At 43.8% G+C, this 25,149-nt stretch overlaps 1 protein-coding gene across 2 annotated transcripts in view; it reads left to right on the forward strand.

Annotated features, from left to right (window-relative positions):
* dnm3b (dynamin 3b) overlaps window positions 1-24,506 on the forward strand; it is a 46,431-nt gene extending 21,925 nt beyond the window's left edge. Inside the window, exons 9-22 of one of the 2 annotated variants that reach the window (XM_084411849.1) lie at window positions 123-258; window positions 346-413; window positions 1,528-1,666; window positions 3,794-3,880; window positions 4,001-4,071; window positions 4,206-4,257; window positions 9,860-9,868; window positions 12,984-13,097; window positions 15,382-15,491; window positions 16,823-16,934; window positions 17,079-17,243; window positions 17,657-17,895; window positions 19,695-19,868; window positions 22,988-24,506. In XM_084411849.1, the coding sequence (XP_084267975.1) occupies window positions 123-258; window positions 346-413; window positions 1,528-1,666; window positions 3,794-3,880; window positions 4,001-4,071; window positions 4,206-4,257; window positions 9,860-9,868; window positions 12,984-13,097; window positions 15,382-15,491; window positions 16,823-16,934; window positions 17,079-17,243; window positions 17,657-17,895; window positions 19,695-19,868; window positions 22,988-23,030 (1,519 nt within the window). In that variant the 3' untranslated portion in view covers window positions 23,031-24,506. The remainder of the gene's footprint in view (window positions 1-122; window positions 259-345; window positions 414-1,527; window positions 1,667-3,793; window positions 3,881-4,000; window positions 4,072-4,205; window positions 4,258-9,859; window positions 9,869-12,983; window positions 13,098-15,381; window positions 15,492-16,822; window positions 16,935-17,078; window positions 17,244-17,656; window positions 17,896-19,694; window positions 19,869-22,987) is intronic. The other variant, XM_084411850.1, reaches the window with a different exon arrangement.
* Window positions 24,507-25,149: the final 643 nt, after the last annotated feature.

Raw genomic sequence — 25,149 nt, forward strand, 5'->3', positions numbered from 1 at the left:
CATGCATGTTTATTAGTGAGTCAGTTCAGTCACAGCAGAGCGGCTCAATGGACAGATCAGACACACATGTGGATGTCAGGACACAGACAGAAGTTGCAGATGTCTGTTTGTGTTTGTGACAGGATGGTTCAGCAGTTCTCGGTGGACTTTGAGAAGCGCATCGAAGGCTCTGGCGATCAGGTGGACACCGTTGAGCTGTCGGGTGGAGCCAAGATCAACCGCATCTTCCACGAGCGCTTCCCGTTTGAGCTGGTCAAGGCAGGTGTTAGCACACACACTCTACACATTACGGTTTCGCATTTTCTTACTTCTTCATCCAAAGTTTTCTTGTGTTTCGTGACACAGATGGAGTGCGATGAGAAGGAAATGCGTCGTGAAATCAGCTACGCCATTAAGAACATTCATGGCATCAGGTGAGAGTTTGTTTTACTCGTTCATATGTTGATTGAGCGTGTTGAGATCGAGTATGCATGACCTGTCACAAATCCTCTTTAGTTCCTCACTTTTATTGTAGATCCATGGATTTTATTATCAGATGTGTATTATAAGTGAGGGCCCTGGGGCCTCATTTATAAACGTTGCGTACGCACAAAAGAAGGCGTACGCCGCTCTCTACGCAATAATTGGTATTTATAAAAAGCAAACTTGACGGGAAAATGTGCGGTCCTTCACGCAAACTCTGACCCAGGCGCACGCACAAAAACGGGTGAAATAAGAAATGCCGACACCGTCGGCAGATAGAAGAAACACGTGAAAGTGTGTGAAAGTGTGTGAAACTGTAGACCATTGTGTAAAAGAAATGGCAATACTGCCTCTCATAAATAACAAACCAAGTCTTACAATTAACAGCCTACACGAACGCCCGTTTGATCGATCTGCAGTGTAAAACAAACAAAATCAAACGAAGATTACAACAGAAATGCAAATGAACACATATTTGCAAAAAGAAAAGTGAAATATGTTCTGCAATAATATTGGCATGTTATGCAATTCATCCTCATAACACATCTGTAGCTTGTCAGATGCAATCAAATGGATGGTAATAAAATGCCATGATACCATCACAATGCGTAATGATGCACAATAGTAATGCCCACACTGTGCCCTCCACCAACATTTTACTCCTCTTTACTCCTCTTTTCCACCTCGCCAACGATAATTTCTACTTCACATTGAGTGAAGTTACGTTTCTTGGTTTTCCTCTCTGTGTCTGCCATGATTTCGCAATCGATGAATATTAACTTGTGGGCGTTTCACAGACTGTTTATGGGCAACTAAGGGCGTGACATGAAGCCGCAAAAGCTGCGCTACATTTAGAATTGATTGTGATTTATTAAGGGAAAACTGCGTAGGATGTGCGTGCGCACGGTTTTATAAATCCGAATATTTCTGTACGTACACACGTCCTATGTTTCATCCGTACGCCACTTCTGACGCAAATCCTACGCAAAGTTTTATAAATGAGGCCCCAGGTGTTTTTAGCAGTGCTGTGGGAACTTGAGCATAATTCTGTTGTTTGTGACGCAGGACGGGTTTGTTCACTCCAGACATGGCCTTTGAGGCGATCGTGAAGAAGCAGGTTGTGAAGATAAAGGAGCCGTGTATTAAATGCATTGACCTGGTGGTTCAGGAGCTGATCAACACAGTCCGTCAGTGCTCCAATAAGGTAAACAAGTCATGGCTGCTACTGAATATAACACAGCTGTCCTGACCAATCAGCATCAAGGACCGGAGCTATCCTGACCTATGACTGATATAGAAGGAGCCCTGGTATATACAGCAGCCACAAAGAGGATGTGTTCACTTGTGTTGCTGTTTAAATGCCATCCAATGGGTCAAGTGTGTGTATCTCAAATGCTGCAGGCTCTTTTCTCAGAAATAACCTCACTTTTCTTCATCATTCTTCATTGTTCGTATTGCTCAGTGAGGAACCGCCAGTGAAATTCAACACATTCAAGTAGTAAACTGCATCTTTATTTACTCATCCCCATATCACTAACATTGTCTTCTGTAGAACACAAAAATGGAAATTGTGAAGCAGCTTTTGACTGGAAGAAATCCACTCGTCTACAAGAAGGGACTGGAGTGAAAGGAAAAACTAAGGCAGTGAATGGTCTTGCTGAAGTAAACTGGTCCACTTCTGCCCTCCCGAAATTTCCCAAATCTGTTGATATTTACATGGCGACTACACCTGAGAAGATCCCTGTGAGCGGGACTGGGCTGGACTGAACACAGAATGGAGACGCACTTTTCAAGGAAGACTCTTAGACCCAAATCCTTTATAAAACTAAGAACAATATCCCAGTGTTACGTAGCCAGTTGGTTTGAGCGGACTGCCGCCAACCGGTTGTGGAGAATTCAACATGCGGATGCCCTGGAGCCCCAGACGGGCTTGTGCTGCGTCATACTCTTTGTGAAAGAATCTGAAAGCTTAAATGGAAAGACTGCCTTGCCCTTGAAGGTCAATGTCAGAATTTGCCTGTGCCTCTGCACAATCTGAATATGAAAATATGCCTCCTTCAGGCATCTTTCTGATCTGTCGTCAGATCATCTAGCGTCAGTATTCAGAGACACCATTTCATTATAGTGAAATGCAATCCAAAATTGTGTGCGACTTTGTGTCTTTCTTAGATACAAGAAAATCAAACCACAATGGGGAAGAACTCTGTTAAACCAAAGTGGATGATGTTGCAACTGAATACCATGCTTTATCATCCAAATTATCCATTTGGGAACAACTGGCAGCATTATCTTCGACAGTATGATTTAAAGTGCAGTGATTTTTAGAGACATCAAGACTGCACCATTGCTACATTTTTGCAACAGCAGAGATCCCTGCATAAACCAGCTGGTTTATTCTGGTGTAGTGCTAGTCTAGCTGGTGGACCAGCATAATTATGTTGTTTTAAAGAAAAACAGAGCTGGTGTAGCTGGTCCACAGGCTCTCCCACTTCCCATGCAGTGACCAGCTTATAAAACACACCTTATGTTGGTCAACAGCAACGATTTCTGCAGCACAGGAAGAAGGGGAGGATGAACTCACTCTACAGAACCCAACAGTAGGGGATCCCTTGACTTTAAACTGTGACACAAGAGTGTGGAATAGGGGACAGTGTGTGAACTGAACAGTCTGACTGGTGGGAGGACAAAATATTGTGCTTGGGACTGTGTTTAGAGCAGGGGTCTCTAACCCTGCTCCTGAAGATCTGCTGACTCCTTTTCCAAACCTGCTCCACAAGACAGCTGCTGTTGTTTTCAAGTCACCTGAGCACCTTGGTTAACTGGTTCAGGTGTGACTGTCATGTTGATCTTCAACTGTAATAAAACAAAGGCACAAATGTCACTCTCGTCAACCCAATGCTAGCACAACAAGGGCAATCCAGATCAATCATGTCGCTTACAATTAGTTACAACATCAGTTTCTACTATAAAGCGAGCGTCTCTCCAGTGAGTTCATGTTCTTACTCTCATCTGACCTCGACCGACTGAACAGAAGAAATGAACCACACAAGTTCTAGAAGTATATTGTTCTTCGTATATTGGGGTCTTGACATTATCATCACAGTAGTCCATATAATTATCGTGCACTATATTTCAAGTCATACAGTAACCTTGTGTAGAGCCAGCTCTCCACTGAGTAACAACTTAACGGAGGTGTGTTTGTCAAGCAAAGCCATCACACTGGTTTGGTAACACCGTTGCAGTGTAGTTTAGTACTATAACATGCAGCCACTAATCCTAAAACTATTGGTCAGATTTTTAATGTTGTATTTTTGATTTTCTGCATATTCAGCTGGATTCTTTCCCAACCCTGCGAGAGGAAACAGAGCGGATTGTCACAACTCATATCCGTGACAGAGAGAGCAAAGCCAAAGAGCAGGTACGATATGCCTGGATATCTGTGAACGCAGGGCATATAATGAGATTACGGCTCTGTAATGAGATTACGGCTCTGTACTGTTTGTGCAAACACTGTATGTGCATCTGTATGTCTCTGCAGGTTTTGCTGCTTATTGACGTTCAGCTCGCATACATTAACACCAACCACGAGGATTTCATTGGCTTTGCGAAGTATGTACAACACCAGGAAATGTTTGTCTGAGCACATGCTTAGACACGTTCTGATTGCAAAAACATACATATTAGATATTAAATGTTTCATCTTTATGTCATATTCACCATTGATTTCTCTCCCTCTCTATCAGTGCTCAGCAGCGAAGTAACCAAGCAAACAAGAAGAGTTCTGCTGGAAACCAGGTCAGTGTGTCCAAAATGTGCATTTGTGAAGGCCATATACAAAGTTCTGTCATGAAACTCTAGATGGCGCAGGCTGACAGGTCATTAACTCATTCTGCTTGCAATCACATCATTCTCTATAGGGCACAGCTGATTGGCTCCTACTATATCTTAACTTTCAAATATGTGGTCGGCATTTGCTGTAGTAGTTTGCAGCGTGCTTTCAGAAACCCTTCACCTTCCCCAGCTCCACCTGTATAGATATGCTACTGGTAATGCTATGGGTAAATAATGTATGCTATTTTGTACAGCAGCAGCATGTCTTACTTGCTCACAGCAGCGTGATGTATGTATGGGCAGTAGCAAGTCCCGTACTTGTTCTGCAGCAGCAGCAATTACAGCAGCAACAACAACCAACAGAAGAAGCAATAACAGCAGCAATACCCAACAGCGATAACAGCAGCAGCAGCAGCTCAGCAGTAATAACAGCAGCAGCAGCAGTAATAACAGCAGTAACAGCAGCAGCAGCAGTAATAACAGCAGTAACAGCAGCAGCAGCAGCAGTAGCAATAACAGCAGCAGCAGCAGTAATAACAGCAGTAACAGCAGCAGCAGCAGTAGCAATTACAGCAGCAGCAGTAGCAATAACAGCAGCAGCAGTAGCAATAACAGCAGCAGCAGCAGAAGTAATAACAGCAGTAGCAGCAGCAGCAATAACAGCAGTAATAACAGCAGTAACAGCAGTAAAAATAACAGCAATAACAGCAGCAGCAGCAGCAATAACAGCAGCAATAACAGCAGTAGCAGCAGCAGCAGCAATAACAGCAGTAATAACAGCAATAACAGCAGTAGCAGCAGCAGCAGCAATAACAGCAGTAATAACAGCAGTAACAGCAGCAGTAATAACAGCAATAACAGCAGCAGCAGCAGCAATAACAGCAGTAACAGCAGCAGTAATAACAGCAATAACAGCATCAGCAATAACAGCAGTAATAACAGCAATAACAGCAGCAGCAGCAGCAATAACAGCAACAGCAGCAATAACAGCAGCAGCAGCAGCAATAACAGCAGCAGTAGCAATAACAGCAGCAGCAGCAATAACAGCAGCAGCAGCAGTAACAGCAGCAATAACAGCAACAGCAGCAATAACAGCAGCAGCAATAACAGCAGCAGCAGTAACAGCAACAGTAATAACAGCAGTAATAACAGCAGCAGCAATAACAGAAGCAGCAGCAGCAATAACAGCAGCAGTAGCAATAACAGCAGCAGCAGCAGTAATAACAGCAAGAACAGCAGCAGCAGAAGTAATAACAGCAGTAACAGCAGCAATAACAGCAGCAGCAGCAATAACAGCAGCAGCAGCAGCAGCAGTAATAACAGCAGTAATAACAGCAGCATCAGCAGCAATAACAGCAGTAACAGCAGCAGTAGCAATAACAGCAGCAGCAGTAACAGCAACAGTAATAACAGCAGTAATAACAGCAGCAGCAATAACAGAAGCAGCAGCAGCAATAACAGCAGCAGTAGCAATAACAGCAGCAGCAGCAGCAGCAGTAATAACAGCAAGAACAGCAGCAGCAGAAGTAATAACAGCAGTAACAGCAGCAATAACAGCAGCAGCAGCAATAACAGCAGCAGCAGCAGCAGCAGCAGTAATAACAGCAGTAATAACAGCAGCATCAGCAGCAATAACAGCAGCAGCAACAGCAGTAACAGCAGCAGTAGCAATAACAGCAGCAGCAGCAGCAGTAATAACAGCAAGAACAGCAGCAGCAGCAGTAATAACAGCAGTAACAGCAGCAATAACAGCAGCAGCAGCAATAACAGCAGCAGCAGCAGCAGCAGTAATAACAGCAGTAATAACAGCAGCATCAGCAGCAATAACAGCAGCAGCAGCAGCAGCAGTAATAACAGCAGTAACAGCAGCAGCAATAACAGCAGCAGCAGTAATAACAGCAGTAATAACAGCAGCAATAATAACAGCAGCAGCAATAATAACAGCAGTAACAGCAGCAGCAGTAATAACAGCAGTAACAGCAGCAGCAGCAGTAATAACAGCAGTAACAGCAGCAATAACAGCAGCAGCAGCAATAACAGCAGTAACAGCAGCAATAACAGCAGCAGCAGTAATAACAGCAGTAACAGCAGCAATAACAGCAGCAGCAGTAACAGCAGCAGTAATAACAGCAGTAATAACAGCAGCAGCAATAACAGAAGCAGCAGCAGCAATAACAGCAGCAGTAGCAATAGCAGCAGCAGCAGCAGCAGTAATAACAGCAAGAACAGCAGCAGCAGTAATAACAGCAGTAACAGCAGCAATAACAGCAGCAGCAGCAATAACAGCAGCAGCAGTAATAACAGCAGTAATAACAGCAGCATCAGCAGCAATAACAGCATCAGTAACAGCAGCAGTAGCAATAACAGCAGCAGCAGTAATAACAGCAGTAACAGCAGCAGCAATAACAGCAGCAGCAATAACAGCAGCAGCAGTAATAACAGCAGTAATAACAGCAGCAGTAATAACAGCAGTAACAGCAGCAGCAATAACAGCAGCAGCAGTAATAACAGCAGTAATAACAGCAGCAATAATAACAGCAGTAACAGCAGCAGCAGTAATAACAGCAGCAGCAGCAATAACAGCAGCAGCAGTAATAACAGCAGTAATAACAGCAGCAACAGCAGTAACAGCAGCAGTAGCAATAACAGCAGCAGCAGCAGTAATAACAGCAGCAATAACAGCAGCAGCAGTAATAACAGCAGTAATAACAGCAGCATCAGCAGCAATAACAGCAGCAGCAACAGCAGTAACAGCAGCAGTAGCAATAACAGCAGCAGCAGCAGTAATAACAGCAGTAACAGCAGCAGCAATAATAACAGCAGTAACAGCAGCAGCAGTAATAACAGCAGTAACAGCAGCAATAACAGCAGCAGCAATAACAGCAGCAGCAGCAGTAATAACAGCAGTAATAACAGCAGCATCAGCAGCAATAACAGCAGCAGCAACAGCAGTAACAGCAGCAGTAGCAATAACAGCAGTAACAGCAGCAGTAATAACAGCAGCAGTAGCAGCAGTAATAACAGCAGCAATAACAGCAGTAACAGCAGCAGTAATAACAGCAGCAGCAGCAGTAATAACAGCAATAACAGCAGTAACAGCAGTAGCAGTAATAACAGCAGCAGCAGCAGCAGTAATAACAGCAATAACAGCAGTAGCAGCAGCAGCAGCAGTAATAACAGCAATAACAGCAGTAACAGCAGCAGCAGCAGTAATAACAGCAATAACAGCAGTAACAGCAGCAGCAGCAGCAGTAATAACAGCAATAACAGCAGGAACAGCAGCAGCAGCAGTAATAACAGCAATAACAGCAGTAACAGCAGCAGCAGCAGTAATAACAGCAGTAACAGTAACAGCAGCAGCAGCAGCAGTAATAACAGCAATAACAGCAGTAACAGCAGCAGCAGTAATAACAGCAATAACAGCAGTAGCAGCAGCAGCAGCAGTAATAACAGCAATAACAGCAGCAGCAGCAGCAGTAATAACAGCAGTAACAGCAGTAACAGTAACAGCAGCAGCAGCAGTAATAACAGCAATAACAGCAGTAACAGCAGCAGCAGCAGTAATAACAGCAATAACAGCAGTAACAGCAGCAGCAGTAATAACAGCAGTAACAGCAGCAACAGCAATAACAGCAGTAACAGCAGCAGCAGTAATAACAGCAATAACAGCAGTAGCAGCAGCAGCAGCAGTAATAACAGCAATAACAGCAGTAACAGCAGCAGCAGTAATAACAGCAGTAACAGCAGTAACAGCAGCAGCAGCAGCAGCAGTAATAACAGCAGTAACAGCAGCAGCAGCAGCAGTAATAACAGCAATAACAGCAGTAACAGCCGCAGCAGCAGCAGTAATAACAGCAGTAACAGCAGTAACAGCAGCAGCAGCAATAACAGCAGCAGCAGCAGCAGCAGTAATAACAGCAGTAACAGCAGCAGCAGTAATAACAGCAGTAACAGCAGCAATAACAGCAGCAGCAGCAATAACAGCAGCAGCAGTAATAACAGCAGTAATAGCAGCAGCATCAGCAGTAACAGCAGCAGCAGCAGCAGTAATAACAGCAATAACAGCAGTAACAGCAGCAGCAGCAGCAGTAATAACAGCAGTAACAGCAGTAACAGCAGCAACAGCAATAACAGCAGTAACAGCAGCAGCAGTAATAACAGCAATAACAGCAGTAGCAGCAGCAGCAGCAGCAGTAATAACAGCAATAACAGCAGTAACAGCAGCAGCAGTAATAACAGCAGTAACAGCAGCAGCAGCAGCAGCAGTAATAACAGCAGTAACAGCAGTAACAGCAGCAGCAGCAGCAGTAATAACAGCAATAACAGCAGTAACAGCAGCAGCAGTAATAACAGCAGTAACAGCAGTAACAGCAGCAGCAGCAGCAGCAGCAGTAATAACAGCAATAACAGCAGCAGCAGCAGCAGCAGTAATAACAGCAGCAGCAGCAGCAGCAGTAATAACAGCAATAACAGCAGTAGCAGCAGCAGCAGCAGCAGCAGTAATAACAGCAGTAACAGCAGCAGCAGCAGTAATAACAGCAGCAGCAGCAGCAGTAATAACAGCAATAACAGCAGTAGCAGCAGCAGCAGCAGTAATAACAGCAGTAACAGCAGCAGCAGCAGCAGTAATAACAGCAGTAACAGCAGTAACCGCAGCAGCAGCAGTAATAACAGCAATAACAGCAGCAGCAGCAACAGTAATAACAGCAATAACAGCAGCAGCAGCAGCAGCAATAACAGCAGTAACAGCAGCAGCAGCAGTAATAACAGCAGTAACAGCAGTAACAGTAGCAGCAGCAATAACAGCAGTAACAGCAGTAACAGTAGCAGCAGTAATAACAGCAGTAACAGCAGCAGCAGCAGCAATAATAGCAGTAACAGCAGCAGCAGCAGCAGCAGCAGTAATAACAGCAATAACAGCAGCAGCAGTAACAGCAGCAGCAGCAGCAGCAGTAATAACAGCAGTAACAGCAGTAACAGTAGCAGCAGCAATAACAGCAGTAACAGCAGTAACAGTAGCAGCAGCAATAACAGCAGTAACAGCAGCAGCAGCAGCAGTAATAACAGCAGTAACAGCAGCAGCAGCAGCAGCAATAACAGCAGTAACAGCAGCAGCAGCAGCAGCAGTAATAACAGCAATAACAGCAGTAACAGCAGCAGCAGCAGCAGCAGCAGTAATAACAGCAATAACAGCAGTAACAGCAGCAGCAGCAGCAGCAGTGTAACAGCTCTATTCCGCCAAGACCAAACATATCACCATTGTCATATATCCATTACCATGCCATACACTCAGAGAGTTGTCATGGCAGAACTATGTTTATGACACTCCAGATATTAATGCTGTTTAGTTTTTTGCTGCTGTTTGATGTGGCTTTGACTTTCTTTCTGCTCTGCTTCTATTACCTTCATTTATCCACTGCAGGATAAATGTACTTCGGTTTTGATTATGTTATGGACATTTTAATTTTTGTGTTTCTGTTCTGAAAAACACGTGTCATGTTTTCTTCACCTCCCTCCTGTGTGAACGAGCGGCTCCTGCATGACGAGCTGTTGTCTTTTCCCTCAGGAGCTCCAGGTAAGAGCGCCTGTGTTATTTCTGCTCTGTCTCATAGACTGTGACTGTGATGAGAGATAGGGACTCCTCTGGGGTTGTTGATGCATCATTACAACAGCATTCACAAAGTTTTATCTCACTCAGTCCTGTATGTTTCCTCATTACTTTAATTTAGCGTGACATGTCACCTTTGTGTGTTATTTTTCTCATCGCCATTCCCATGGCTCTCTCTCACACACGACGCTGTGCTCTGTGTGTTAGTAATGTTGTACTGCCTCTTACAGCGTAGACCTGACGTCACACACACACACACGGCGTAGACCTGACGTCACACACACACATTATTATTAGTAGTATTATTATTATCATTAGTATTATTTTTCAAGAATTCAACAGCCTGTTGTCAATTATTAACAATAATTATACAGTGAATTAAGAATGGGCTTTTCTTATTTTTTCCATTCACACCAGAATGGATTAATCAGTAATAAAATATATATTTGTATTTCTGCTTATGATTTAAAATCAAAATATGCATTTCACAGAATATTTTATGCAAAGAGGTGGTGTAAATGTAGCAGTTAAAGAAACAGTCACAGTGCATGCTGTAAAACACATGTAGAACTATAGGGCTGTCTCCCTCAGTTTCCTAATGAACCAGAAATCCTCAAAATATCATTAAAAGGAAAATGATGTATAACATGCACTGAAAAAAAATGGTGTATGATCTACTTTTAAACAATTTCCACTCAGAAATTGCTAGTAAATGTCACTAATAATTAAAAAGAAACAGCATGTTCTGGTTCTTTCTAGCTCATTATCTGAGGTTAGTGTGATCTCCAGCTTCTGCGCAGCGAGTTGCCTCGTCATGAGCAGATTTGACGTGAACTCTTCAGTGTTGTCCTCTGGTGGAGATCATCACTGTTCACTTACACTGACCCATTCATGTGCCGAGACTCCGATGAGTCTGACTCGTTCAGGAACATTCAGGAGTTTCCTGTCATGTTAGTGGAGATCAGCGTGTTTGATGGCCTGACAGGTTTCAGTGTCAGCTGTTCTCCGCAGCTCATGAGCAGGCGTTCTTCAGTGTCGTGTGGTAAAGCTGCAGTGATGAGAGGTGAGCAAGGGAACTGGACGATGCTGTAATCTCCACGTGTGGGTCAAGGTGTGTCTGTGTGTGTCTCTCTCCCCAGGCCTCGTCTCCTCCAGCTTCTGGCATCATTGTAAGCATCAGGTTCTTGTGTGTAGTAATATCTGGAGGTGACGAACAGCACAGTTGTAGAGCAGTTCAGCACTGCATGCGTCAGAGAGAACATCTGCTGTCGGCTCTCTCACACTCGATTCACAGAGTCTTCAGAAAGTCTTGCATTTGTTCACACTGCAGCTTTATTCTGAAATGTTTTCCACATCTACACTCCTATAAGATCAGCAAAACCCGAAAGATTGCATTCAGACCCTTTGCTGTGACACTTGAAGTTCGGCTCTGGATAATCTTTGAGAAGGTTCTACACTCTGATTGGAGCAAATTTGTGGCATGATTTGGAAAGACACACCTAGGATACGCTCTAGGAACATTTTGCTAACGTTCCCATTAAGTTATGAAAACGTTATTTCTGAATGTTCAAAACATCCAATGTTTTAAGTGTTTTATTGGTTATATGAGCGTTAAAGGAACATTCCATTATATCATTCTTCACACATTATGGGAATGTTACTTTTGACTGTTCTCTTTAACATTTAAACAATGTCAGACGAACATCCAACTGAAACGTATCAGAATAAACGCTCCATGGATGATGTGTAAGTAATGTTTTTGTTCTAATGATTTGAGAATGTTATTAAAGACCAGATAACTTTGAACAAACGTTCTTTTCAAGTTACTGGAAGAACGTTTGTTCATGACTGAGAGAACGTTCCCTGTTGGCTGGATAAGAGCTAAACATACATATCAGAGAAACCATCAAGGCCAGAGGTCAGAGGAACAGCCTGAAGGTCTCAGAGACCGTGACTGTGATGATGTCGAGGCACAGATCAGGGGGAAAACACTTCATCTGCTTTAAAGGTTCACAAGAGCCTCCTAATGAGATCTGAGGGGGTTTCCCAGATAAACATGGCCAAACACAGGCGTTCTCACTGAAACCTCCTCCAGAACCAGCCGAGACACACTGTCTTAATCAAACATCTGTGGAGAGATCTGGAAATCACGGTCATCCAGCTGGACAGAGCCTGGAGGAAGGGAAGAAAACCAACAGATGTTCAAAGCTTGTGGTGTCAAACCCAAGACGACTGAGGCTGGACTCGCTGCCAATGGTGCTTCAGCCAGGGGTCTGAATACTTATGCAATGAAATATGTCGTTTCTTTAATAGATTTGGTCATTATGTGTAACTGAGTGTAGATGGATGTGAATGTGAAGGGCTCTGAACACTTCCTGAACGCACCGTACTGTAATGTGTGGAGTTGAACACCGAGCACTGCACTCGCTCATGTTCACTGACGTCTCGTGTGTCTCAGAGACAAGAGAGCAACACTTCAGACGCATGCTTGAGACCGCATTATAATCACTTTACTCAGACTCTGCTGAAAATAACTACCATTAATAAATGAATTACAGTAATGAAAGTGATATATCGGTCAGCTGTAATCCTGGATGCTGATTGGCCGAAACTGTGTTCCAGTTGATTCCTCCATATAGTAACAGCTTTGGCTCTTTAATCGTATCACTGCACATCTGCCAGAGCTGGTCAATACTGTGTTTGAAACATGCTTGTTTGAATATGAATGCTTTCTGTAGTAACACAGCTACACCAGTAGGTGGAGACAAGTGACCGTGTGTCTTTAAATCCTCCGTTCAGCGGGAATGAGACACAAGACTGTCGGCCTCTGTTCTCTCATATAGTGCACTAGTCTCTATTTCTACAATACTAGCAGCTTGTGCAGGTTTTCATTTCTTGTCACAGACAAGTATTTTACACACGTCTTCTTTAACACACACCTCACCTTGTTGATTTCTCCCATCGATCACAGACTTTACTCATCCACACTTTGCATTGATCAGTGTCGTATGTGTGTTGATCAGTGTTGTGTTTCTGCATTTAGCCGAGTTTGCGATGTGACGCATCTTGTTTCCTCCGTCAGGTCATTCGTAAGGGCTGGTTGACCATCAATAACATCAGCATCATGAAGGGCGGAGCGAAGGAGTACTGGTTTGTGCTGACCGCCGAGAGCCTGTCCTGGTTCAAAGACGACGAGGTGAGTGCTTTCGTCCTGATGAGGAACATTCAACCATATCGTCTCATGCATCACGAGCTGATGTGAAAAAGCAGACCTGCACAAACTCTATATAGAAACAGTCAGATCTTCTCCATTCATGTGTGCTCATTAAAGCTGTTTGTCATTTTGTTGGCATTACGGGAATTGCATTAGCATGGTTTAAATCATACTTATCTGACCGTTATCAGTTTGTAGCAGTAAATGAAGAGATGTCTCATCGATCACAAGTTCAGTATGGCGTACCACAAGGCTCAGTACTAGGACCGCTGCTGTTCACTCTGCACATGCTACCCTTAGGAGATATGCTTAGGAAACATGGCATTAGTTTTCACTGTTATGCTGACGATACTCAGCTCTATATTTCTTCACACCCTGACGAAACTTACCAATTCACTAAATTAACGGAATGCATAGCTGATATAAAAAATTGGATGACTACTAATTTCCTACTACAAAATTCTGAAAAAAACAGAGATTCTAATTATTGGACAAAAAACTTCCTCACGTAATAACCTAGAATACTGTCTAACACTCGATGGCTGCTCTGTTAAGTCTTCGTCGTCGGTTAGGAACCTGGGTGTGCTCTTTGATACCAATCTTTCATTTGAAAGTCACGTGTCTAGTATCTGTAAAACCGCATTCTTCCATCTTAAAAATATATCTAATTACGTCATATGCTCTCATTGACAAATGCGGAACAATTAGTTCATGCGTTCATGACCTCAAGGCTAGATTATTGTAATGCTCTACTAGGTGGTTGCCCTGCACGCTTAATAAACAAACTACAGCTGGTTCAAAACGCAGCAGCTCGAGTTCTTACCAGAACCAGGAAGTATGACCATATTAGCCCGGTTCTGTCAACACTGCACTGGCTCCCTATTAAACATCACATACATTTTTAAATATTGCTGATTACTTACAAAGCACTAAATGGTTTAGCTCCGCAGTACTTGAGCGAGCTCTTAACGCATTATAGTCCGTCACGTCTATTGCGATCTCAAAATTCCGGCCAGTTGATAATACCTAGAATATCAAAATTGACTGCTGGCGGTAGATCCTTTTCCTATTTAGCACCAAAACTCTGGAACAGTCTTCCTAACATTGTCCGGGAAGCAGACACACTCTGTCAGTTCAAAGCTAGACTAAAGACACATCTCTTTGACCTAGCATACACATAACACATTATAGGACTTTTTTAATTCAATGTTAGGCTGCATAGATTAGTTCAGCCGGAACCGGGAACACTTCCCATAAATCCTGATGTATTCGTTACATCATAAGAAGAATGGCATCTACGCTAATATTAGTCTCTCTGTTTATCTCGAGGTTTACCGCAGTCCGATCCAGGCCGGATCCAGATCTGATGAAGGACCAGCGCCTGGACACGACGACAACGCAGTCCTGAAATGTCACTAGTCTCTCCCCTGTGAAGGCCTCCCTCCCTTCCCTTTACCTCTCTACAGATAAAGCGTTGTCGGGATCATTTCGGTTTGCGTGGCTACGCGGAAGTGATAAAAAATCTGTATTATTAATTTTAAGGCCAGACAAGTAGTATGTTGAGGTATGATTTGAAGGGAAGGACTACACACCTGCGCACATATATTCAAATGCACACACCTATAGACTGAACTCGCAAAACGCATGTGCGCCATCGGCGTTCTCAAGGGTACGCGTTTTTGAAGTTTGCGCTGAAAGAACTTTAAAAGTTTTCTGTTAAAACGGTGTGTGTTAGCGGCCACTAAGTTAATAACTAATGATCATTGTGACGGAAGTGAATCAATCAAAACTAACTTTAGCTGGACAATAACTTTATTCTAGAGCTGCTATAAAGCCAAAACAATCTCTGTTTCTTTGGTTTCCTGTTATCAATGTAAAGCCGCTTTGGAACGATCTACATAGTTAAAAGCGCTATATAAATGAAGATGACTTGACTTGACTGGTTTCCCCCTGTCAGCCATTAGCCAGACAAACATATAGCCCCGCCCCCAAACTCACGCCATTGGTCGAGTCAGTGTTGAGACAGTTACACATTTGTGGACAGTTCATCCAACAAGGTCATTTGAACTGTTTAATATCTTAAACACTCCAACATTTCACAAATAATTCTTTTTAAATAAAAAATATTCTCCTTCCAACTTTCTTTTTATTCCCATTTACCTGCATTTACTGCTGTTGCAGCAGTTGTTAGAGTTTATAAAGAGCGCGTGATGACACCATGAATGAGTTTGCATTGCCGTATCAAACACTGCTTCTGATCCCACAGGAGAAGGAGAAGAAGTACATGCTGCCCTTGGACAATCTGAAGGTCAGAGACGTGGAGAAGAGCTTCATGTCCAGCAAGCACATGTTTGCCATCTTCAACACAGAGCAGCGGTAAACGGACTGATTTCTCTCTTTCCTTTTTTGTGGTTTAATAGAAATTTTAGCATGGTCAGAGCAGTTTGACATGAACTAATTTCATGTCATCAGTTCTCAAAGACCACATCAGATTTTCATCAGCAAGAGACAAACATTTTGGACTTAAGACTGTGTAAGCAGTGAGGATTCAACAAAACTCTTAAGGACCGTTCACACCAAAGACGATGACTATAACTATAAAGATTAATTTTTTAAGTTTAATAATCATTCCAATTCAATGAGAATAGCAAAGTATAAATAGCATCAATAACGACACAATATAAGAGGAACGAAATCATTGGAATCACTTTGACGATTATTTTTTTCCAGCTGATGAATAGCTGCGTTTCCATTCAAAATTGCAAATGTGCAAAATTGGAATATCACATCAAATGTGTGTGATTAAAGCACTGTTTCCATCCAGTGAGTCGACGAGAATAAAATTGGCACTTCCTGATAAACAGTCACTAATTATCACTAAGAAAAGTAGGAGAAGCCACTGTATATAATGATTTTCCTATGTAATAAATGACTTGACTTGAAACGCAATAGATGCAGTCATGTAGGCAGATGCTGCTGTTTAGTCTGCTGGTCGGTAAAAATGTATCTGACTCAATTCGCACATTCGTTTTTTTATGCGCATTTTTAGAATTTATGTGCAGCTTAGATTTTCCATCCAGTGTTTTTTATGCAATATTCCGAAATGCACATAAAAAATATCCGGATGGAAATATAGCTAATGATAAAAAATATTGACAGCCAATCAAAATCCATCCTGCTTTAAAGAACTTGTGCATTTAAAGCGGCAGACAACAAAACTGTTATAATAACAGAACGATATTGTGAGTTTGTGTGGACACTAATGTCATTATAGTTATCATTCTTGATGTGAACAGACCTTTACTGTAGAATGAACTTCACACATTCCTTTTTTTTATTTGTTTTTCTTGGGGGCCTTTTTCTGCAATTCAGTTTAGACTCAATAAATTTGGAAGTTAGTCTTTTTTTTTTTTTTTTAATCTTACTTTATGGTTATTATTATGATGATGACACATACACAAAAGCCTGACTGGGTTAATCTTCATACCACAGACCCAGTGAGAGCTGTCATTCTTCAGGCATCTGACTTGAGGTTTTCAATTTTTTCATAGAGAGTTTCAAGAGGTCCTACAATGCTTTGTTTTCTGTGCTGATTTCTGATGTAATCTGCAGATGTTTCTTCTTTTGGGATGGCTTTTCACCCTTTGGTGAATGTTGTAGGAGCCTGGCGGAGGTTTTCATTTGAATGACGGCTTGTTTTCCCTCAGGAACGTCTTTAAAGACAGTCGTTTCTTGGAGCTGGCCTGCGACACCCTGGAGGAGGTGGACAGCTGGAGAGCGTCGCTCCTGCGGGCCGGAGTCTATCCGGAGAGGGCCGTGGTACGTAACGGCTCATGTCTGAGACATCACTACACACTTAATATCACATACTGAGATAAGCCTCAAAATCGTTAGCTTGAACCACCTTCCTCGTCACTTATCTTAACCGTTGGTCACTGTGTGTCCCTTGACTCTTCCTGCCAGGTGGAGAGCGATAGTTCTGGTCCGTCAGAGAACTTCTCCATGGATCCTCAGCTGGAGAGGAAGGTGGAGACCATCCGCAACCTGGTGGACTCCTACATGGCCATCGTCAACAAGTGCATCCGGGACCTCATGCCCAAGAGCATCATGCATCTCATGATCAATAATGTAAGTGGGATGCACCATGAGAAATTTGATTTCTGATTGTTTTGGAACTGATTATTCGAATGTTTAGTATATCACTGTTAACAAGATCAAATACAAGGCACTATATCTGAGAGAGGACAGAAAACTGGGAATGTTGCCTCTGCTACTCAAGAGCGTTACTGTATTTACACAGTCATGTATATGCTCCAACTGAAACATTGTAAACATTGTGAACTCACTATTCGCTTTTATTTAATTGAAGCATCTGATGCTCCAGTACAGTTAATCAGAAAGAGTTCATTCTTGGAAAGTGCGCTCGATACACTCGCATGTCTGTGCCTCTGTGTGGAATAAGAGCATAACTTCATAACCTCTGAATGTACTGTATTTGCATGATAATATGACCTAATGAACATCATGTTCCTCTTCCTCAGGTGAAAGACTTCATCAACGCAGACCTTCTGGCCCAGCTGTACTCGGCCGGAGACCAGAACTCCCTGATGGATGAGTCTCAGGAGCAGGCCCAGCGGAGGGACGAGGTGCTGCGCACACACCATGCCCTGAAGGAGGCGCTGGCTATCATCGGGGATATCTCCACCTCCACCATCTCCACTCCACTGCCACCTCCTGTGGACAGCTCCTGGCTGCAGGCCGGGCAGGGCGGCTCTCGGAGGTAACTCTCGCTCCCAGTCTGATATACTTCAATCATGGATGGCAGTTTAATGTTCAAGTGTCAAAAAGGTTGCCCTGGGGTCTTCTTTGCCTGTGCCTCAACCATAAAGGAAGCACCCTGCTAAAAAATCCAGCATTTCTGGTCCCCAGCATAAGGTATGATTTGCATTCTGATAGATCAGCTCAGGATTGCTTGAGAACAGCATGACTATGCTGGTCCGCCAGCTAGACCAGCACTATACCAGCATAAACCAGCCTGGACCAACATATAATTCATGCTGGTTTATGCTGGATTGTTCAGAAGGGAACTAGGGAAGTAGGGAAGTTGTGATCCAGTGGGTCAACTGGAGGTGCAGAACATGGTCCGATGATGATGTTTTGTAAGTAAGCTGTGGTGGTTGGTGGACTTGAGGTATTATCCACCGTTACCCCATGCAGACTGAACCATAGGACACTAGAAACTGCAGTTTGGTCCAGGCTGATTATGAATTGGGCCTTTCCTAGGTGCTCAATCAATGCAAATGACTGCAAGGCCCAATTCATAATCAGCTGCAGGGTGGTTCTGGGGTCAGAACCCTCTGGCTGGACCAGCTGTCCTTGGACTCCCATTAGCTACATATATTATCCTTGAAAACCTCAATGGGACAAGTGAGGACATAGTGCTGGTGGTCTGTTTTAAGACCAGCAAACTGGTCACATGTGTGTTGCATGACTCCAGCTGCTCTTGTGAGGGCGCTTCAGCTGTGGCTCCACTGCCTTTCATGAAAGTGGATGTGGTAGAGGCCAAGATGCCAAACATTGGTATGTTGACTTCAGATCATTCCCTCTCCAACTTCTCCACAACTCATAAAACAGGAAAGACAATTTTGCTATTTTCCTCCCAAACACTTTATCTAGTGATTACCTGGATGCCATAGTACATTAGGACAGCCACAACACACCAGCTATCAGTGGACGGGACCTTTCTGACAGCAATTTGACAGTCTCTCCTGACTAACATTACATACAGTACAACAGAGAGGTAATCTGAAGATCTCAAGTTTCTGTTCCTGACCATCCCATCCCAAACTCACAGACAGAGCTCAGTGGAGACACCGCTGAAGTTAAAGCCCGCTGCTATAAAGACATCAGTGTGTCTGTCCCACAAGAGTGGGAGTCTCCCAGTGTCCTGCTAGAGCAAGGGTGTCCAGTCCTGCTCCTGGAGAGACACCGTCAGGCACAGTTTTGCTCCAACACGCCGGGCTGCAGGTTTGTAGTGATACTGAAGGCCTTGATGGGCTGGTGCAGATGTTTAATTGGGGCTGGAGCTACACTCGGCTGAAGGTGGCCCTCCAGGAGAAGGGCTGGATATCCCTGTACTACAGCATGTACTGGCCGGTCATCAATCATAACAACCCAGCATTCTGGAAGACCTGGAAGTGTGGTTGAGCCCAGCTGCGCACTACAGAGACTCAGAAAGCCCTCCTCTCCATGTGAATTTGAGGAGTGAAGTACAGTTCCTCTGATGCTCAGATCAGAGAGCTTGGACAGAAACTGATGACTGTGTTGAAGGCAGCGGACAGGTATGGTTACATGATTTGGAGTTAACAATTTTATTGATGGACCATGGAACGAAGCCAGTTTTTTCTGTGAAAGAAAAGATAGTGGAAAACAATTCCCTTGGGAGTTTTGGGAGTAATTGCAAGAGTGTAACCGGTAGTACTGTGGGGTTGAGTATAGATTTGAAAATGAAGGAGGAGTTCCAGCAATAGCCACATTTGTTCTGCTCCTTCTTAGCTGTGAGCATCTCTTGTTCTGTAGGTCTCCTCCGCCCAGTCCCACGGCTCCGCGTAGGATGTCTGCAGGCCAGAGACCGGCCGGTAGGGGCGCCCCTCTGCCTCCGTCCCGTCCAGGGCCTTTGGGGCCCTTGAATAACAGCGCTGACAGCCCACAAGTTCCCAGTCGGCCCAACAGGGCCCCGCCTAGCATTCCCAGGTGAGACCTGAGCCACCCGCCTTACCTTCTGTCTGAATGCAGAATAAGCCCTTAAATGTCCGCTTTTCTCAAACACCTCTTACCTCCTTCCTTACCACATTCTTTTCTGTTTCTAATCTTATTTAAACCTTCCTCACAAGTACACAAACACATGCTAACGCATTGCAAGTGTGCAGTACATTAGCACACACTTAACTCTTTCCCTGCCAGTCATGGCCCCCAGAATAATTTGTTGTATGAATATCTGAGCATCCGATATCAAAAGAAAGAACAGAGCCTCTGTTTTTAAACAAAAAAGTTGTATTGTAGCTTCATGCATTCTTCTTTTATTAATAGATAAAAACTTGTCAACAATTGAACAACCTTGAACTACGTTGCTTCATCATGACGCTTTACACTAATGCCCACTATACACTATATACGAAGGAATTGTGTTTTGACAAATTTCGATCCGTAACCGCATGAATCAAGCGTGCGTATCTATGTTTACACCAGCGTTCACATTCTTGTCCCTAGACCCTACTTTCATACCCTTGTTAGACGCTACAATCGTTCACTACACTACAGTTTTTACGAGAGATTCGCTAAATCTACATGCAATTTCCATGCTAGTGCAGCTGCGCCATCTGTGACTGTATATATTAACATATATATTACTGTTGTGTAACAGTATATTGAATCCGTGCATAAACTCTTAAAGTGACAGCAGCCTAATATTCCTGCTGTCATGTTAATAAAAGAACAAGACTAAGAAAATCACTCGCTGCTCTTGACTGAATACGTTTTATGACTTTAATTGTAAGAATTAATCTGTATTATAATTTTTTTTGTTTACAATGAAAACTATCCAGTGTTATTTTACATTTGATTACTTTAATTTCTGTAGTATTCCTTACCTGAATAATAACCTACTGTTAGACCACCTGAAAAACTTAAAGACGTGTTTATTTCATATCTCTCTTTATTCTTTTGCATTATTTGTGCTATTGTTTGAAATTTGTTTATTTGTTCTTATTTTATTACTGATTCTTTACTTTTAAAAATCGTTCAAATTAAATTTTGCATTGAAAGAAAAGTAAATGTGTGTTTGTATATGCTGTCAATTATAGTTATTAAAAGAACATCGGAATGAAAAACAGCGGATATCGGAATTGGCCAAGAAGATTGTGATCGCTGCATCTCTGCTGTTTCCGTGCCCTTGTTAGACGATCGTTCACTACACTACAGTTTTTAGGAAAGAGTCGCTAAATCTGTGTGCTGTTTCCATGCTAGTGCAGCTAGCACTATTAACAGATTGTCTGATGGTCTTTTCTACTTCAGATACTAATTCTGTCTTCTTTCTCTTACTCCTCCATCCATTCCAACAACCCTTCCTCACCGCTTCTGCTGTCCCAAACACCTTCTTCCTCTTCTTCTTCCTCTTCTCCCTCTTCTCCTTCTTCCTCTTCTTCTTCCTCTTCTCCCTCTTCCTCTTCCTCCTCTTCTTCATCTTCTTCCTCTTCTCCCTCTTCCTCTTTCTATTCCTCTTCGTCCTCTTCCTCTTCTCCCTCTTCTTCCTCTTCCTCTTGCTCCTCCTCTTCCTCTTCTCCCTCTCCCTCTTCTTCCTCTTCTCCCTCTTCCTCTTCTTCCTCTTCCTCCTCTTCTTCCTCTTCTCCCTCTTCCCCTTCCTCTTCTCCCTCTTCCTCTTCCTCTTCTTCCTCTTCCTCTTGCTCCTCCTCTTCCTCTTCTCCCTCTCCCTCTTCTTCCTCTTCTTCCTCTTCCTCCTCTTCTTCCTCTTCTCCCTCTTCCCCTTCCTCTTCTCCCTCTTCCTCTTCTCCCTCTTCTTCCTCTTCCTCTTGCTCCTCCTCTTCCTCTTCTCCCTCTTCTTCCTCTTCTTCCTCTTCCTCCTCTTCTCCCTCTTCCTCTTCTTCCTCTTCCTCCTCTTCTTCCTCTTCTCCCTCTTCCCCTTCCTCTTCTCCCTCTTCCTCTTCCTCTTCTTCCTCTTTTCCCTCTTCCTATTCTTCCTCTTCCTCCTCTTCTCCCTCTTCCCCTTCCTGTTCTCCCTCTACCTCTTCTTCTTCCTCTTCTTCCTCTTGCTCCTCCTCTTCCTCTTCTTCCTCTTGCTCCTCCTCTTCCTCTTCTTCCTCTTCTTCCTCTTGCTTCTCCTCTTCCTCTTCTTCCTCTTCTCCCTCTCCCTCTTTTTCCTCTTCCTCTTCTCCCTATTCCCCTTCCCTCTTCTCCCTCTTCCTCTTCCACTTCTTCCTCTTCCACTTCTTCCTCTTCTCCCTCTTCCCCTTCCTCTTCTCCCTCTTCCTCTTCTTCCTCTTCCTCCTCTTCTTCATCTTCTTCCTCTTCTCCCTCTTCCTCTTTCTATTCCTCTTCGTCCTCTTCCTCTTCTCCCTCTTCTTCCTCTTCCTCTTGCTCCTCCTCTTCCTCTTCTCCCTCTCCCTCTTCTTCCTCTTCTCCCTCTTCCTCTTGCTCCTCCTCTTCCTCCTCCTCTTCCTCTTCTTCCTCTTCCTCCTCTTCTCCCTCTTCTCCCTCTTCCTCTTCCTCCTCTTCTCCCTCTTCCTCCTCCTCTTCCTCCTCTCCCTCCTCTTCCTCCCTCTTCTCCCTCTTCCTCTTCCTCCTCTTCCTCTTCCTCCTCCTCTTCCTCCTCTCCCTCCTCTTCCTCTTCTCCCTCTCCCTCTTCTTCCTCTTCTCCCTCTTCCTCTTGCTCCTCCTCTTCCTCCTCTTCTCCCTCTTCCTCCTCCTCTTCCTCCTCTCCCTCCTCTTCCTCCCTCTTCTCCCTCTTCCTCTTCCTCCTCTTCCTCTTCCTCCTCCTCTTCCTCCTCTCCCTCCTCTTCCTCTTCTCCCTCTCCCTCTTCTTCCTCTTCTTCCTCTTCCTCTTGCTCCTCCTCTTCCTCTTCTCCCTCTCCCTCTTCTTCCTCTTCTCCCTCTTCCTCTTGCTCCTCCTCTTCCTCCTCCTCTTCCTCTTCTTCCTCTTCCTCCTCTTCTCCCTCTTCTCCCTCTTCCTCTTCCTCCTCTTCTCCCTCTTCCTCCTCCTCTTCCTCCTCTCCCTCCTCTTCCTCCCTCTTCTCCCTCTTCCTCCTCTTCCTCTTCCTCCTCCTCTTCCTCCTCTCCCTCCTCTTCCACTAACCCAGTCGTCGCCCCCCGCCCTCCCCCACCCGACAGGTTCCCCCGTAAGAGAGGCCCCGGGGCCCCGCTGTCTTTGCTCCTGGAGCGAGTGTGATATTCCAGGCCCATTCTCATGTGACCAGTACACCGGCGTCTGTCCTGTACCAAAGCTCCTGCATGTGCTCTCCATCTAGTGTCCTTCACACTGGCGTGACCGTGGTGGTGTCTGTGATAGCAGTGCTCGTTGTGTGTTGTGTGTCAGTGCCTGTGATTCAGTCTGAGTCTCTACCCTACACTAGTCTTCTTCATCCAGGCTCTTCTTCCCTGGTGAAATCATTCCCATTCCCGACAGCACTGGCCAGCCATGCATGTGTGTTTATTTCAGGGTGTGTGTGCGTGCGTGTGTGTGTGCGTGTGTGGGTGTCCACATACTTGTGTCATATAGTGTGTGAGTGATATATCTTAGTATAAGCCGGGAAGTGTGTGTGTGCCTGAATTAAAAGATATGTGTACAATAATTTAAGATTATGTGATATTTGTGTTCTGATAGTAGATATTTAAATTATTGTTGTTTTTTATGTTAATGTTGTTTGTCGTTAAAAGGGTTTGATTCACTTTACGGTGTTTTCACACTTGGCAGGTTTGGTTCGATTAAAACTAACTCTGGTGCGATTTCTCTGTTCGTGGAGTTCGGTGCTAAGCGAACTGGGACTAAACGCAGCGTTTTCTTTTTTCCGGACCAAAAGCAGCAGGAGAACCGAACTACGAGTGTGAACACACCCTTTTGTTGTTACAGTAAACATGCTCACATCTTTAGATCTGCAAACACTTTTATGAGCAGTATCAGATTCATCTTCTTGAATAGCGCCACCTGCTTGCAATACTAGTTCATGACAGATCATGTAAATGTTCGACCAAAGTCCCTGAGCGATGCAGCTGTGTGTGTTTCAGATCACTAAAGCACAACACAGTTCACCACAACTTTACTCTGCAATAAACACAGCCGTAGTTTTGAGTCTGTTCATTGTGTTAGTGAGATTTATTTGCTACTTTACTCATGTTCGGTAATTTCACCGCAAAACTCTTCGTTTGAGAATATTACAGGACTAGTTAAGGAATGTAAGACAAGCAGGCAGGAACTCATGGAAACAGCTGATGTATGATTTCTAAGTAATAACATGAATATATGGATATATTATCTGTAGGTGTGTGAATCAGAGGCTGAACTGTGTACTTGTTTCAACTGGATGTAATGGTGTGTGATGCAGTATTTCAGTTATTAGAGTCTGTGACATGTAAACTAGTCCTCCTCATATAAACACACGGGACAGAGACTGAACACAAGCAGGGTTCTTCATTATACTGAGAGTCACATGCTAAACAAGCGTAGGTCATTTTAGAGCCTGAGTTCTGGACAGGGATGATGTCTCTCAGACTGAGCTGTGTTTTATATGTTTCATTATGGCTTGATGTACTGTACCTCTATATGTATGAAATAATATGTATTAAGGAACATTCAATAAAAAGAGAACCTGCGGTGTCTAATGACTGTCCGTTTGACCTTTCTTTAAAAAGCTTCTGGACTCTCACACAGAGGCTGATCTGAAATATTACGATGGCTCTGGTTTCTCTATCTTGTGCTGTACGGGTTTTATTTACACACACATTGTCTGCGTCGTCCAGAGCGGTGTCTCCGAGAAAATGCTGGTCGATTACTGCACTTTTCCTGGCACTATATCAGACGCCGGTCGGCTGTGTGCCTCTCATGATCACTGTCTCTGAATGAAAGTGTGAGATACTGAGAGAAGACGACGAGAGTGAGTGTGTGAGCCTGGCTGATGTTACATGGACGAGGAGAGAATGAGATGTTTAGGACCGGGGATAAGTGTTATGAATCTATCAGGAATCTGCTGCTCGCTCATGAGATCATTATAAGATCATTGATAGAAATCTACTGGAAACAGGCGGTAAATCACCATTATATTTACTGTTACTTTAGGATATGGTTTAGGCTACATAATATTTATCCATAAATGTAAATGGGCATCTAAAACAACTAAGGGTTAATAGCAAATAAAATAAGACAGTAGTGTCAGAAGGAGTGGGACAGTGGGACGAAAGGTAGACACTTTCACCACATTCAAGAAAAGTAGGTCTAAAGAAGACGTTTCAATCTCAAGAATGCGTA

The sequence above is a fragment of the Rutilus rutilus genome (genome assembly GCF_951802725.1).
Source record: "Rutilus rutilus genome assembly, chromosome: 6".
Taxonomy (NCBI): Eukaryota; Metazoa; Chordata; class Actinopteri; order Cypriniformes; family Leuciscidae; genus Rutilus; species Rutilus rutilus.